At 52.4% G+C, this 15,365-nt stretch overlaps 1 protein-coding gene across 4 annotated transcripts; it reads left to right on the forward strand.

The window, feature by feature from the left end:
• Nucleotides 1-39: 39 nt before the first annotated feature.
• SLC35C2 (solute carrier family 35 member C2) lies at nt 40-5,351 on the forward strand. Of its 4 annotated transcripts, XM_039699745.1 has the most exons (9): nt 40-82; nt 159-309; nt 1,951-2,014; nt 2,233-2,305; nt 2,462-2,630; nt 2,918-3,001; nt 3,302-3,366; nt 4,184-4,313; nt 4,459-5,351. In XM_039699745.1, the coding sequence occupies exons 1-9, from the start codon at nt 77-79 to the stop codon at nt 4,578-4,580; spliced, it is 864 nt and encodes a 287-aa protein (XP_039555679.1). In that variant the 5' UTR covers nt 40-76; the 3' UTR covers nt 4,581-5,351. The 4 variants fall into 4 exon arrangements, with proteins under 4 accessions (XP_039555679.1, XP_039555680.1, XP_039555681.1 ...); XM_039699746.1 differs by lacking the exon at nt 40-82 and having other exon boundaries at nt 93-309; nt 3,302-3,477; XM_039699747.1 differs by lacking the exons at nt 40-82; nt 159-309 and adding an exon at nt 336-597 and having other exon boundaries at nt 657-2,014; nt 3,302-3,477.
• Nucleotides 5,352-15,365: the final 10,014 nt, after the last annotated feature.

Here is a 15,365-nt window from a genome sequence, read left to right on the forward strand (position 1 = left end):
CGCCCTGCGCGGAGCGTCACCGCTGCGCGCCCGCTACGGCTTCTCCATCGGCATCACCTTCTACAACAAGTGGCTGATGAAGGTGCGGGGTGGCGGGGCGGTGCGGGGCGGCGGCGGCGGGAGGGCGGCGGCGGTGACAGCGGCTGTCGGTCCCGCAGAGCTTCCCGTTCCCGCTGCTGGTGACGCTGCTGCACCTGCTGCTCATCTTCGCTCTGGCGGCGCTCGCCCGCGCCCTGGAGCGCTGCCGCTCCGGGCGGCCGCGGGCAGCGCTGCCCTGGGCCGACTGCCTCCGCCGGGCGGCCCCCGCAGGTACGGCCGGGCACGGCAGGGACGGGAGAGGGGCGGCGGAGCGGGAGCGGGCCGCAGGCTGGGGCACGGCCATACAGGGAACACGTTCAGGTGCTGGAGAGCATCCAGAGGACAGCCACGAGGATGGTACAGGGAGCCGCTGAGGTCGCTTGGTGCGTTCAGCCTGGAGAAGGGGAGACTTAAAGGAGGCCTTGTTGTGGTCTTCAGCATCCTCACGAGAGGAAGCACGAGGGCAGGCACTGATCTCGTCACTCTCATCCAAGAAAACATGAAGCTGAATCAGGGGAGGTTTAGGTTGGATATTATTCACTCTCATCCAAGAAAACATATGAAGCTGAATCGGGGAGGTTTAGGTTGGATATTAGGAGGTTTTCACCCAGAGGGTGGTTGTGCACTAGAACAGGCTCCCCAGGGGGATGGCACCAAGACTGACTGAGTCCAAGAAGTATTTGGACAGCACTCTCAGGCACAGGGTGGGATTCTTGGGGTGTCCTGTGCAGGGCCAGGAGTTGGACTCAATGATCCTGGTGGGTCCCTTCCAACTCAGCATATTCTGTGGCTCTAGGAGGCTGCTCAGGGGTGCCTGTGGCACTCTGGCTGCTTCCAGAGCCCTTTGTCTGCCTGGGGTGGTCGGGGCCAATCCCCTGGGACAGGGTGAGCTGGGGGATCCAGCCTTTGCTCTGGCCCCCATGTTTCCCTGCCAGGTGTAGGGCAAGTGTAGGTGCTACCAAAAGCTTCAGCCTGAGACATGCCACCTTGCTCAATACAGAGATGTATAAGAATAGGGAGAGGCCACACAGAATGAAGCTTTCTGAAGGAGTCACTGGCACAGAGAACGTTCTACAGTGCCTTGATAAGTTGTGTCTGCAAGTAACATTTTCTCTTCAACGCTGGTATCATGCCATGTGTTGCATCTTTCTCAGGGTGGCTTGGTAGAGAATTCATCATTCATGGCACACAGAACTATCTGAGACCAAGGAGTGAAGCTCCTACTTGGAGCACAGAACTGTAACTCCTGCTGCAGTTCTTTGGCTGTGTGTTGTATTGGCTCCCACAGAACAACATCTGGTCTATGATCTCTGGCAAGGTTTGCAGTACCTTACGTAACATGCCCCATGGTTTCTTGGAAAAAAGCTTTCTCCACATCTGCAGCAATTTTACCTTTCAGCATGGCCTGCCCTTGGATCAGTAACACTGTTTCCTGTGGTAGGAAACTTATAGAGAAGGGAGAATAGGCTGTACCAAAAGCTGCACCAGGGTTAAGGCTGTGTGCAGATAATTGTTGCTTTTTCAGGCTTCTTGCAGTGACCCTCACACTTAGAAGTTATCATACGCTGATACATTCAAGAAAGACTTTATGCAAATCTGCAATCACTTTCAGTCACAGTGAGGGCAAGTTATTTCTGGCTTTTTTGTAATGCACGTTGAGTGAGTGCAATGCTGAGCCCAACTTGAGTCACAGGGAACAGTACAGAAACATGAACAGCAGAGGGTATCTGAGTTATGTTCGTTCTGAAGAACTAACATGAGGAAAGGTTATTTTTTCCCTTGGGTCTGCCGCCATGAAGCAGGGTTTTGTGGTGGGTTTGTTTAATGTCATGGAAGACAGCTAACTTCAGGTGTTTTTCATTGATTCTTTAGCTCTGTCAACTTCCTTGGATATTGGGCTGAGTAACTGGAGCTTCCTGTATGTCACTGTCTCCCTGTGAGTACAAACACCACATTCCCTGGAGCCTCTGGTGGGGTTTGGAGAGTGCTTTGCCAGGGTCTGTTTCTTGCACAGGTGTTTGGTTAGTGGGGTCAGCCTGCAGGGTCTGTGATAGCTTGCTGGTAGCAGTGTAGAAATGGGTGATGGTTCCTAATAGTACTTTGGTGGGAATCACTACACTGAAGGAGTCTGACAGTGTATTTTGGTCCTTACAGCTACACAATGACAAAATCCTCTGCCATTCTCTTCATCCTGCTTTTTTCACTGCTCTTCAAGCTGGAGGAAATGGTAAGAGTCCCACACAATGCTTTAGGGAGGGAGGTCAGACCCAGGGAAATAGGCAGTGCATGTGCAAGAAACATGTAAGCAGAGGAATGCTGCAGTTATGTGGGTGAATCTGAAAGGAAGGAGGTGCCTGTCTCTGTTGTGTTTGCTCTCCTGCAGAGGGTGACGTTGCTGCTGGTGGTTCTGCTCATTGCTGGGGGACTCTTCATGTTCACCTACAAGTCCACACAGTTCAACGCGCAGGGGTTCGTGCTGGTGCTCTGTGCCTCTTTCCTGGGGGGCATTCGCTGGACTCTCACTCAGATACTGATGCAGAAGGCTGAGCTGGGTATGTGGGGAGCCAGGAGGGGGTGGTGGTGCTGGTAACAGGGAGGGGAATAAGGAGAGGTGATAGCCCTTGCTGCAGAAACTAAACATCTCATGGAAGGTGTTTGAACCCTTGGGCGCGGGGTATCTGTTGGTGGGTGATGGAGGTGGCTGGGTGTCTGCAGCAGCACAGGTGTGGGCATGGTAAATACAGGTGTATGTCTAGGAATGGTGCTAATAAAGGCTCTGGGACCTGTGTTATTCCCTGGCTTGTTGCTGCCTGCTCTGTTATTGATTCTCCTCTTTCAGGGCTCCAGAATCCCATTGATATCATGTTTCACCTGCAGCCGCTGATGTTCCTGGGGCTCTTCCCACTCTTTGCGGTGTTTGAGGGTGCGTGAGTTAATTAGAGAATGGAGTGGTTGGGAGATTGCTTAGCAATTTGTTATTCGAGATAATTCACTTAGATAAGTGAACAACTATCAACTCTGCAAAGTAGTTAAAGGCCTGGATTTATCTTATGCTGGCAGAAGGGTAAAGAGTGCATAGAAGTAGTAGTGGAAATAAGGGCTGTGAAGAAGTGGCTGCACATCCTCCTCATACTGGAATGTGAGCAGCCCACCCCATCTATCTTACTAAGAGGAATCCTCGGAGCTGGGAATGGTATTCTGCTACTCATTGTCTTGTTCCTAGGCCTTCCTTTGTCCATATCAGAGAAGCTCTTCCATTTCCATGAAGCAGGAATGCTGTTCTCTCTGGTAGGGAAGCTGTTCTTGGGTGGAATTCTTGCCTTTGGTCTAGGCTTTTCTGAGTTCCTCTTGGTTTCCAGAACATCTAGCCTCACCCTTTCCATTGCTGGCATTTTTAAGGTAAGGCATGGTTCCTGTGCTAATGCTAGAAGGCAAGTACTGAGTCATCCCTATTGGGCTTTATGTGGTGGGAGCTTGCTTAGATCCTTAGAAGTTATTGCTTTTTATTTTTGTTCTCCTTGCACAGGAGCTTGATGCTTTGCCTTGCAGTCTCTGCAGTGAAGTCTCTTGGTCCCTGGCAGCAAAGGGCCAGAGGCTAGTGGCTGCTCTGTAAAAAATACCATTAATGATCAAAGTTTGTTGGCATGTGGGATAGACTAAAACCCATTGTCCTCATGAGCAGCAGATGGTGTGGAAGAGAGGAGGGGTAAGAAGGGCAAGCTCTTGCATGAGACCTGCATATGACCAAACCACTGGTTTGAGCTGTCTCTGTAACCTAGTTTGGCACATCCTCCCCTCCCCAGAGGAGTCCAGCACACATACTTCTGAGCTCAACTGTGATATATGAAATCTCTCTGATCCAGAAGTTGCAAGATTCCTCTGTAACTGAGCTATGCAGTCAGATGACTTAAAATCCCACATCCTGGTTTGACAGGTTGTTTGTTTCTAGAAACTGTTTTTAGAACTCTGTGCACATGAAAGAATGTGCTGATAGAAATTTAGCAGCCTGACATCTTGATCTAGGCTTCAGCTGAAAAATGTATCATGCATATCTCCTCAGGTCCTGCCCCACCACTTGTCATGTTTTTTTGTTTTGTTTCCACAGGAAATCTGCATTTTATTCCTGGCCACACATTTACTGGGAGACCGCCTCAGCCTCTTGAACTGGCTGGGCTTTGCTGTCTGCCTGTTAGGAATCTCCCTCCATGTTGTTCTCAAAGCCATGAATTCCAAAGGTGATTGTTTTAAACCCCTTTCTCTTTCTTTGTAGGCTTTCTCCTTGCTTCAGTAGGAGCTGTATCTGGTTCCCAGCTCCTTGACAGTGCCAGGTTTGGTGGGAACTCCAGGAGGTTTGTCACTAAACGAGCTGTCTGCATGCAGGTGACAAAGCACTGGAGCCACACAAAGAGGCCAGCTCTGACCCTGACCTGCAGCTGCTGCTGCGCCACCCCGAACAGGGTGAGGAAGAGGAAGAGCTTGTGGAAACCCCACAACAGCACTGACTGGACATGAAGCACAAAGCCACCTGCTCTGTTCTTACCAAACCTGCCTGACAGCTATCCAGGAGGAAGGTCCTGAAGTCTCTGTGACCACCCAAAGCAGAGCCAGGGCCCGGGGAGAGAGTTCTGCTGTTTTGCTGCAGTGTGGATCTGTAGATGCTGCACAAGAAAAGGCAATGTGCCTTTCACAGGAACTTGGAAGCCCTGGTTCAGTGGGTGTAGAAAGGTGAGGTGAGACAGGGAAAAGCTGTAAAAAGTCCATTAGGGCATCCTGAAGGCTGTTTACTGAGAATGTAGACCATGAGCTGTAGAATGAACATGGACATGTCTGGACTGCAGGCTGAGTGGTTCAGGGATGATTTTACTGCTGTTTAGCTTTTGACTTCAAAGGAGAAGGTAGATACACCTTCCCTTTGTTTTTTTAATGTTTCTGCAAATTAGGAACTCTCATCCTTGTGGGATCACATGACTGAATAAATCCCTGGAGTTGCCCCAGCAAGAAGGACCTTTTGTGCCTGGGGACCTCCATGCTCTGTGTGCACAGTGAGGAAAGAATCAATGCTGGTATTTGGGACCAGTTGAAAATGATGAACATTTCCAGATTATGTTGGTTGGAGGAAAGACAGAGATGCAAGAGTACTTCTGGTGCTACAGGCCAAGAGGAGAATGAGCAGTGTCACAGGAAATCTAACTTGAGCAATAAGATTATCAGAAAGTATGTGGGGTTTTCAGGGGGGGATTTTTTGATTTTTAAATAAACTTTTTCTGATTTGATTTTGTCTGTACATTCTGTACCTATGCTCCATTAAGCAGAGGTCATTTGTCTTCTCAGCTCCTTTCCTTTAGTCCTCCACTGACCTTGCTGCTGCATGCCCATAAGGCCTGGCACACACAACACTTGCCCAGCTATCATTCATCTCTAGAATTAGGGAGATGTTCTGCAGCCTCTCAGATTTATGCCAGCCAAGAGAATTTACTGACTGCTCTGCCTTAATGCACCATATCCTAAGAAGACTTTTAGCGTTGTGGCTTTTTGTAAGACTCTTCTCTCTTTGCCCCATTTGATTGGAGCAGGTACTGCTGCAGTCCAGGAAGGGGGAATAGCAGGATTGAAGATGTCCTTTTCATTGCTGCTAAGCCTCAAGTGGTGTTGGGCAGGTGGCTGGTTTTTTGTGTGGCAGAATTTCCACATCTTTCAAAGTTTTGTTCAGTGCTAGCTTTTGTAGTTTTTAGAGTAGAAATAACTTGACAGAGTTTCCCAAAGGGATAACAGTACAGTCTTTCTCATGGCAGGAGCTGGATATTAAAGTGAACTTCTCATATTCTCTTTGAGAGCTTGAGTCATTTTGACTAAACAGTCCCTCTGTTGATCTTGCTTCTTAGTTTTCAGATTTTAAGTCTTTCTTGATGACTTTAATCAAGAGCATGACCTGGTAAAAACTGGTTCTGAAGAAAACTTTAGTTGTTAGTGATCATCTTTGATCACGTTCTGGTAACTGGCTTCACAGCAGACAGCAGGTGGTGCAGCTTCCTCATGTAGAACTGCTGAACCAACACGTCCACACCAGGCTGGCAGACCAAGGGATTTTGTGCATCAAGTGGAATGTCTGGAGCTGAGAATGACTTGCTCTGGCCCTAGCTGTACTTTCCAGTAACTGGGACTTGGGATGCTTCCAGCAGGATTCACCCTGTTTGCCCTGCCAAAGCTGTGAGCTCCAAGCCCAAGTGCTCTGTGCTGGATGTGGGGCAGTGGCACTTCCTGCACATCAGCTGTGTTCCACAGTGTCACAGCTGCTCCTGCATTTCACTTTCCACTCTCCCACAGCTGAACCTTGGGAATGCTTCTGCTGTGTAACTCCCAGACTGAGATTTCATGTCCCTGTAAATCCAAGGTAAAGGCAATTTCATTCTCAGGCCAGAATTTGCACCAGATACGGTGCTTGAAGATGAAATCCAATTGTGCCTGTGACCTGTAGAGCCATGTAGTCTGTTGCTGCCAGCCTTGTTCCTTTTCAAGAGGTGATGCCCTCAAACTCCAGCTCTGTCTTGGAGCTCCTGGAACAGGGCAGAGTTGTGGGCAAGCTTGGGAAGGGTGGGGTGGGACTCTGTAGGGCAGTGCAGCAGAACATTAAAGCAGCACCACAGCTCTGCTGAACACTGTCCATCGTGCTTGAATGGGCACTAAGATTTAAAGAAAGGAGAAAGAACCTTTGCCCACCCTCTCATAATAAGGAAAAAATCCTACTGTGCAGTGAAAATGCTGGAAATGGAAAAAGACACAAAGATGAAGGACTTGGAGGAGGGAGCCAGGAGTGCTGCAGCAGTGGCACAAAATAAATGAGAATGCACAATCCTGTAGTGAGTGTTGAAGTACAGACTGTGGGCATGGAGAAGATTGGAGTCTGCTGAGGATGGAGGTATGGACAGGATGGTGTTGGAAGCTGTGTGTACCAGTAGATCCTGTTTGCCTCTGGAAATAGCCCTGGGTGCCTTTGCAGTGCCTTGGCCAGAGGTAGTCAAGGTCTCTTGGTGCTGCTGAAGCTGTTTGAGGCTTGGATTGGTGCAGTGGGCTTGGGATGGGAAAGCCTGGGAGCCCCCAGCCGGGTGTGCAGGCACAGAGCCTTGTCCCCTGCCTTTCAGAGGTCTCTTGGTGCCACAGTGTGGTCCCTGTGGCTGAGAGGAGTGCTGCAGCTCACTGTGCAGACCATTTTCTGACAAGCCCCAAGCCAGGGGTCACTTTTGGGCACAGGGAAAGTAGTTTTCAGTACAGACAAACATTGTGTGGCACAGTTTGGCTCTGCCCCCTTCCTCAGAGGAAGCGTGTGGAGGCTGAATGTCCTGGAAGCGCTCTGGAGCAGGGCAGTGCCAGGGACACACGTGCTGCAGCAGCACAGGGGAGGGCTCAGGGCTGTGTTTGTGCTGCCCTGTCTGTGCCAGCCCCTCACCAGCACAGCCACCCTGGCAGGGGAGGGCTGCCATTCAATATTAATGGTGTTTGAGCTCATTAAGCAGCGGAAGCAAAGCTGAATGAGTCTCAGAAGTGCTGCACTCCTTCCTCAAACTCTGTTCCTGCCTGTAAGACCAGGTGTTTACATGTGTGATGATTCTGCCTCCCCACACATCCCCCTGGGAGACCTCTTTATTTGAAGAACAGATGCTTGGCTTCCTGCTAAAATTTCAATACTGTAAACATCCTGGGGGCGAGGAGAAAGTGTCCCTGCAGACCCCCTGCACTCCTCTGGTCCTCTGCCCAGCAAACAAGGTGTGTGACACCAGTGGGCTTGCTGTGGGGAAGCAATCCTGTCTCCAAAACACACAGGAGCAGCAAGACAGAGCAGCAACATGGGGCCTGGTGCCAGCAGTAGGGATGCCTCAGGATGTGCTTCGTTTCTCATTTCAGCTGAACATCTCTGTAGGATTAATTACATGGTTTGTGGTTGGTGCTTGTGAGGTGGGGAAGGGGGAGCTCAGGGTGTAGATGGGAGGAATGCAGGTTGCTGCCAGCCTGGGGCTTTAAAGGGCTCACATTCTTCTGCAGTCTCTGCAGTGGTAAATAACTGCCTCTGACTCTGATACCCCTGCTGCTGCACTGAGGCTGTCTTGGTTTTTCTCCTTGCTGGGGCATGCAGATTTTGATGTTCCCAGCCTTGGATCTCTGCAGGGTTTTTCTGGGAATTGCACTTTCCATTGTCCTCTTTCCATCATTGCCACAGTACACCAGCATCAGCCCCTTCCTCACTGCCACATCACCCCCAGGAAGGCAAAGAATGGGGGAGGCTTTGAGCAGAGAGGTGGGGAAAGGCAGCTGGGCAAGAGAAGTGTAGGAATGACACAAGACAAAGAATATGAATGGTTGGAGATCACCAACACAGCATGGTTCAGGTTGGAAGGCACATGGGAGGTCATCTTGCCCAAGTCTTTGCTGAAGCAGAGCCAGCCAGAGCTGCTGCCCAGGAATGTGTCCTGATGGCTTTGAATATCTCCAGGGATGGAAACTCCACAACCGTTCTGAGCACCCTGTGCCAGTGTTCAGCCACCCTCAGGGAAAAAGTGGTTCCTGATGTTCAGGGGGGACCCTCCTGTTTCAGTTTCTGTCTGTCTCTGGGCACCACTGAACAGAACCTGGCTCCATCCTCCTTCCACCCTCTCATCAGGTATTTATTGACACTGACAGATTTCCCCCTGAGCCTTCTCCAGGCTCAGCAGTCCCAGCTCTGTCAGCCTTTCCCCAGATGTGAGGTGCTCCCAAGCCCTTCATAACCTTCATGGCTCCTTGGTGGACTCCAGCATATCCGTGTGCCTTGTAGTGATGAGCCCAGCCCCGGGCACAGCGCTCCAGGTGTGGCCTCCTGGAGGAACGGCTCCTTGGTGGACTCCAGCATGTCCATGTGATGAGCCCAGCCCCGGGCACAGCGCTCCAGGTGTGGCCTCCTGGAGGAATCCCCTCCTTGACCTGCTGGCAGTTCTTTACCTGAGGCAGCCCAGGGTGTCCTTCCCTCCTTTGTGGCTCTTCACTCAGGTGAAGGTGCAGGTGTGCAGCAAGAACCTGCCCAGTCTGACACTGCAAGAGGTCTGCTGGGGCAGAGAGCTGTCCTACAACACCTACGGCGGCACAAGGAGCCCCTTCCATCTCATTTTGTGCTCTCCAGCCTTGTCGAGCTGTGTAATTGCTGTATCTATCAGTGCTCCCTGCATTAACAGGCGGTAATTGGCACCTGTGTTAAAGAGCCTGGTTTCAATTACTGCTGAATGCAGCTCAAACTCCGGAGCTGGGCGATTACAGGGGGGAGGAGCTGTGGCGCTCACGTTTACGCTCTGTTTTTCCACCAGGTGCTCCTCTTTCCCCAGGGATGAAGCTTTTCCCCGTTTCTTGCTTGTGCCTTGACTCTGCAAAGCAGCCAGCAAAGGCTGCCTGGGAGGCGTGGGGCTGTGCCCCTCAGGAGCACAGAGCCCAGCTCTGTTCTTCCTCCTCTGCATGTTTCTTACAGCAGCCTCTGCTGCAAATCCTGCCCAGGGTTGCAAGGTGTGGGAGGAAATCAGTCTTTGTAGGTTTTTGTGTTCCCCCAGCCCCATGCAGCAGCAGTCCTGGGGGTTTTCCCATTCCCTGCCCTCACCCACCCCTCTCTCTCTCTGGTTTCCAGTGCTTCAGCACTCCCCTGTGTGCCGAGCCTGCCCCCTCCTGCTGCCATTCATCATTTCTGATCCAATAAATTACAGCGCCGTAAAAATGCACAGGGAATTGTTTTCTGTGTTATAGAGCCATGAGCCCTTAAATTTCCATTTGTTCAGCGGTTGATGAATGGACAGTTGTGGCTGGTGATGTCTGGTGCTGGAGTGATGGGAGAGCTCTGGCTGCAGTCAGGGCTCCCTCCTGCAGCCTCAGCACCAGAGGCCTCACTGGTTGTGAGGCAATATCTGTCTGGGGCTCCCCTTCCCAGAAAACTGCTCAGTTCAGAGCTGGGGTCAAGGGAGGGGTTTGGAGAGGCTAAGTCAGAAATTCAGGATTTGTTCCCAGCCTGTGGTGGGAGTTTTATCTGGGAGGGAGCTGCTGGGTGGGATGCCAGGGTAAAAAGTTGTGCTGCAGAAGCAGGACTGGGAGTCTGGGGCCCATCAGCTCCTGAAGGACTGGTGCAGATAGTGGGTAGGAGCCTGACTTCAGGAAATGGGGATAAAGGGAGAAACTCGGCTCAGTGTGAGGGCAGTGGAACAAGGAAGAGGACTGGGATAGTTGGTACAAATTCAGGTCTGGCTACAGGTATATGGGGAAAGGCTGTGCTGGCATCCAAGAAATGCTGTGTCTTAGTGGCTTCCCAGTGACAGAAGAAGTTCTGCTTGATGCTGGAAGTCAGCATCCATGCTGCTGTTGTCTTTCTGCTCTCCAGTAACCTGGAGGCTGCACCTGGGCCACAATGGTGAAACTGTGAAGATGGCATGTGAGGGGCATGGCCACCACTGCATAGTTTGCTTCCCTTTTTCTCTAGGTGGCTCTTCTCCTCCAAATGGAGGTTTTAAGGTTTCCTCCACTGGTTTTAAGTCAGTCTTGCAGCACTTTGGACCTGTCTAATGGTTTTGACACTGGATATAAACTTAGCTGCATGACTCGTGCCTCAGTTGAGTCTGAGTCCTGCCTTAAGCAATAATAAATTCCTGATCTAAGCTGCTCTGCCTGCACTGCTGATGCATGTCATGTTCTTCTCCTCTTCCCTGTCTCTTCAGACTGCAGGCCACTGGCAAGAGCCTGGGAGAGCCCTCCAGCTCTGTGCTCCTGCTCCAGGGTACAGCACAGCAGTCATTCCACTGCCCTATGATCCAGCACTTGCATAAGTGGCAGGAGAAGGCGCAGAAGGAGTTAATCAGTGCTGGAAAAATTGGTATTTAATCCATTGCTGTCCCTTCTAGCAAACCTAGATGTGAAAATGCCTCCCTGTTGGAAACAGCGCCTCTCAAAAATGGAAATGCAGGATGGCTGGGGATTAGGGTGCCTATCACTGGAAATGGGTTTCTTATCATCTCTCTGAGCTGAATTGGTGGGACAGCCTCTGAAAATTGAATTGCCTTCCCTGTTTTGGTCTCTGCCATTGCATCCCTCCTGTGCTCCAGCCTTGCACCCACCTTCCAGCTGTGGCCTGCCTTGTGCCCACGCTCAGCAGAGCAGGGGCTGCCTCTGAGGGGCTCTGTGGCTCTGGAGAGGGATGTCCCAGCTGCAGGGTGGGCAGATCTGGGTAGATTCACCCTCTGGATTCCCAAGGCCAGGAGGATGCAGTCCCTCTTTCCAAGCTTCCCTCTGACATTGCAAGGGCAGTGGTGGCCTGGCAGAGCCTGGTTTAGGCCAGCATGAGAAGGTGTGAAGTGATCAGAGGACATCAGGCTCTGCTGGAAATAAGAGCTGGTGCTGAGGAGCTGGGTCCAGGATGGGTGAGAGGCAGAGAAGATGAGGGAGCTATAAGAAATCCAGGAGGGACCACGTTGAACACATCAGAGCAGGAATGAGTGTGATTGTGAGACTGTGGGCAGCTGAGCCCTGGTGCCATGCCAGGAGGAGGCATCTCTCCCACCAGCACTCAGGCTCTGGTCTGGGGTGGCCAAGGAGGCTCTTCCAGTTCCTCCTCACAGTCTCTGCAAGCACCAGCCAGCCTGTCCCCAGCTCTGTCCCCACAAAACCTCGGGGGCTCAGTGCTCCTCTGGCCCATGATGGGTGAGGCTGAAAGCTGAGCAAACCCTTCCTCATGGTGCAAACTGCAGCCCCCAGCCCAGGTGTGCCCAGGTGTGCCAGTGGTGATCAGGCACAGTGCAGGGACTCCCTAAAAGGTCTTTTTCCAGTGTTTGGTTTGGGAATAATTATCTCTTACTGAGCTGTATTTTACCATAGGTTTCCAGTGCCTAATTTCATCCTTGTCTCTGTCATAGTGTGTTTGGGTTTTTTTGAGGAATTTCCCATCCTCTGTTAGAATTAAATGTGAGCCATAGGCACAGGAGCTGCTGAGTGTCCACCTGTCTATGGCTTTTCAATTCACCAACCTGCAATCATGCTGCTCCAACACACAGTTGGTGCCCTTGATTCTTTGTCTGCCAGAACACATTGAGTTTGAAAGTAAAAATTATTTAGAACTAATTGGGGAATTTTTTTATACTCCAACACAGCTACCATCCACAGTTAATGGAATCTGAAGCAGATCTCTGTCTCAGAACAGCCCCTCTGCACTGAGCTGGAACACATAAAATAATGCTGGCTGTCAGGGCAAAGCACTAACCACAGGCCTGGCTCCTTTTGGAAGACAAGGCTGTGCTCAGGTTGCTGAGTCTTGCTGTCTGCCCTGAGGAAGAGGAGAAGTCCTCTCTTCTTGCTAAGGTGCTGTTCTCACCCTCTGCTGAAGAACTGACTCAAACTGCTGACAAATAATGGAGAAAAGGTTACTTTTAATCATACAAGTGCCTTTTTGTGCTGAGGGACAGCTGTGGTCAGGTCAGCATCATGAGAGGGTGGGGAGCCTTTATCTCTGCAGCAGAGGAAATTGTGGCCAAAGGCTCTGAGCTGTTTGAGGGCCCTGTTCCAGAGCCCATTCCTGGGGGGGAATGCAGGTTTGCTTGTTGGTCCCTGGCTGCCCCCAGCCCTGGGTGGGAGAACACTCTGGTTTGTTACCTGTGACAGGCTCAGCCTGCAGTGGTGGCCTGCAGAGGAGGGACAGGGATGGGGACAGACCAGTGGCAGCCACAGGACAGCCCTTAATGCCATTTTGCAGTTTCCTTGCTGCCAGCCCCACGTGCACTGGAATGGGCTGCCCGGGGAAGTGATGGAGCCACCACCCCTGGGAGCACTCAGGGAGTGGCTCAGTGTGGCTCTTGGGGCATGGCTTAGTTGATGTGGTGGTTTTTGGTCAAAGGCTGGACTTGACGTTGGAGGTTTTTCCCACCCTTAGTGATTTTGTCATTCTGTACTTCCTCACAGCCTCTACCCTGCCCCAGGCCTGTCCCTGGGAATGGACCAGGGAGTTCTCCCAGGTGGATTTTGCAAGGTTGTTTCCCCAGCTCTTGGTCCAGGTGCACCTCCACTCAGTGGGGACCAGCACAGAGCTACCCCTGTGTCACCTGTTGATGGGGAGGGTCACCAGCTGGGCACAGGTGCCCCATGGGGCCATCCCAGACTCCTGGTCGTGTGTCATGAGTGGTCATGTGTGGCCATGTTTTTAGCAGTTTGTCCAAAGCAACTTACTATTTCATTTTGGGTTAAAACTGATAAATCAAGGTGACTTTGGGGAGAGAAATAATTCCTTTTGCAGGATTTGCATAATCCTGGCTGGTGATATGATAATGGTGTTTGTTAAAGACAGAACACAATGAATTAATACTGTTAAGTTGCTGCTGCAAAATGCAAAGCAGGTAAATTACAGTGGGTGCAAGCAGGAGTGTGAGCCCAGCAGGCTTGGCAGTGGAAGCATCAGGCCCAGAGGGCTCCTTGCCCAGGTCCAGCCAGGGTCCAGCTCAGAGTCAGCAGCAGATACCCCCTGCACTCTGCTTGGCCCTGGCTAAAGGCTGTGCTTGGCTTCCCCAGAGGGGGATTTCCTCTTTCAGTCCCTTTTCCCACTGTCTCTGTGGGACTGGGAGCTGCTTTGTCCCCTGGATCACTCTGGAGAGCCAGGAGTGCAGGGCCACTCTGCTGCAGGAGGGACAAGGGGGCTGAGGGTGACATATGCTGGTTCTGAAGGGCTGAGGAGAGGAGTGGAGAGGAGAGGAGAGGAGAGGGGCCCTGGCACTGGCCTTGATGCCACCCCAGGAGGCTCTGGAGGCCACTCATGCTCCCCCAGCAAAGAGGAGTCCCTGGGGTGGGTACAGCAGCCTGGGCACCTCCAGCTCTGCCCCCAGCTCCCCCTGGCTCAGCTGAAGGGATGCTGCTGCAGGCTGAGTGAGGGTGCAGAGCTGCTGTGAGCAGAGGTGGAGGGAGGTGTTTGGGAAAGGTGCAGGGGTGTCTCACTCATTCCCTGGGCTGGCGCTGCTCTTCCAAAGCCATCCCTCCTGCCAGACCCCGCTGGAATCCTAATGCACTGTTTATCTCTGCAGCTCCACAGCTCTGTGAGAGGGAGATGCTGTGCAGGAGCCAGAGCAGGATCTCAGGCTAATTGGATTCTGTGTCTCCGTAGCTCCCCGTGTAGGCAGGCGACTGGGATTAGTGCAGTGCTTCTGAGGAATGGAGGAGAGCAAGGAGGACCTGCACAGGGATTTCCTCCTGCACAGCTCCTGCTGCTACCTGCAGGAAAGGACTGAGCAGGAAAGGTTTTGAACAGGCATCTAGGTGGAAGGGCCCAAAGCAGCATCCTGACCATCCAAATCGCTTCTGTTCTACCTAAACCTTTGAGCAAGGTGCAGTTCCCTTCCCAGAGAAGGAAAGAGCTCAAATACCTCCTCAGCCTGAGCCAGCCTGACACAGGATTGGTCTCTCCTGCTGACTCCTTGCCAGGGAACCAGAAATGGGAATCAAAGAACCAGTGGCTCCTGTGCTCCAGCAGCCACCTGCCTGGCTTTGCTTCCCTTTCCCTCCCCACTTCCATCCCCAGGCCTGGCTGCTGGCTGGGAGCAGAGCACATTCAAACCTTCCCCCATGTTCCTTGCTGTGTTTCAGAGTCTGTCAGGGCAGGATGCAGCTCATTAGCACAGATTTATTCCTGTATAAACATTTCATTCCTTTAATTGCACGCAGTGACGCCGCCGGCAGCAGCGGCCCCAGGTGTGCGCCCGCAGCCGGGACACGTGGCTGGCACTGCCACCCTTGTGGCACACACCGAGGGCAGCCGGGACACGTGGCTGGCACTGCCCCCCTTGTGACACACACCCGAGGGCAGCCAGGACAGTGGCTGGCACTGCCACCCTTGTGGCACACACTGAGGGGCAGTGGGACAAGTGGCTGGCACTGCCACCCTTGTGGCACACACCGAGGGCAGCCGGGACACGTGGCTGGCACTGCCACCCTTGTGACACACACCAAGGGGCAGCTGGACACGTGGCTGGCACTGCCACCCTTGTGGCACACACCGAGGGCAGCTGGACACGTGGCTGGCACTGCCACCCTTGTGGCACACACCGAGGGGCAGCTGGACACGTGGCTGGCACTGCCACCCTTGTGGCACACACCGAGGGCAGCTGGACACGTGGCTGGCACTGCCACCCTTGTGGCACACACCGAGGGGCAGCTGGACACGTGGCTGGCACTGCCACCCTTGTGGCACACACCAAGGGCAGCCAGGACAGTGGCTGGCACTGCCACCCTTGTGGCACACACCGAGGGGCCCAGGGACA

Source organism: Passer montanus, unplaced genomic scaffold (genome assembly GCF_014805655.1).
Source record: "Passer montanus isolate IOZ18808 unplaced genomic scaffold, ASM1480565v1 scaffold139, whole genome shotgun sequence".
NCBI lineage: Eukaryota > Metazoa > Chordata > Aves > Passeriformes > Passeridae > Passer > Passer montanus.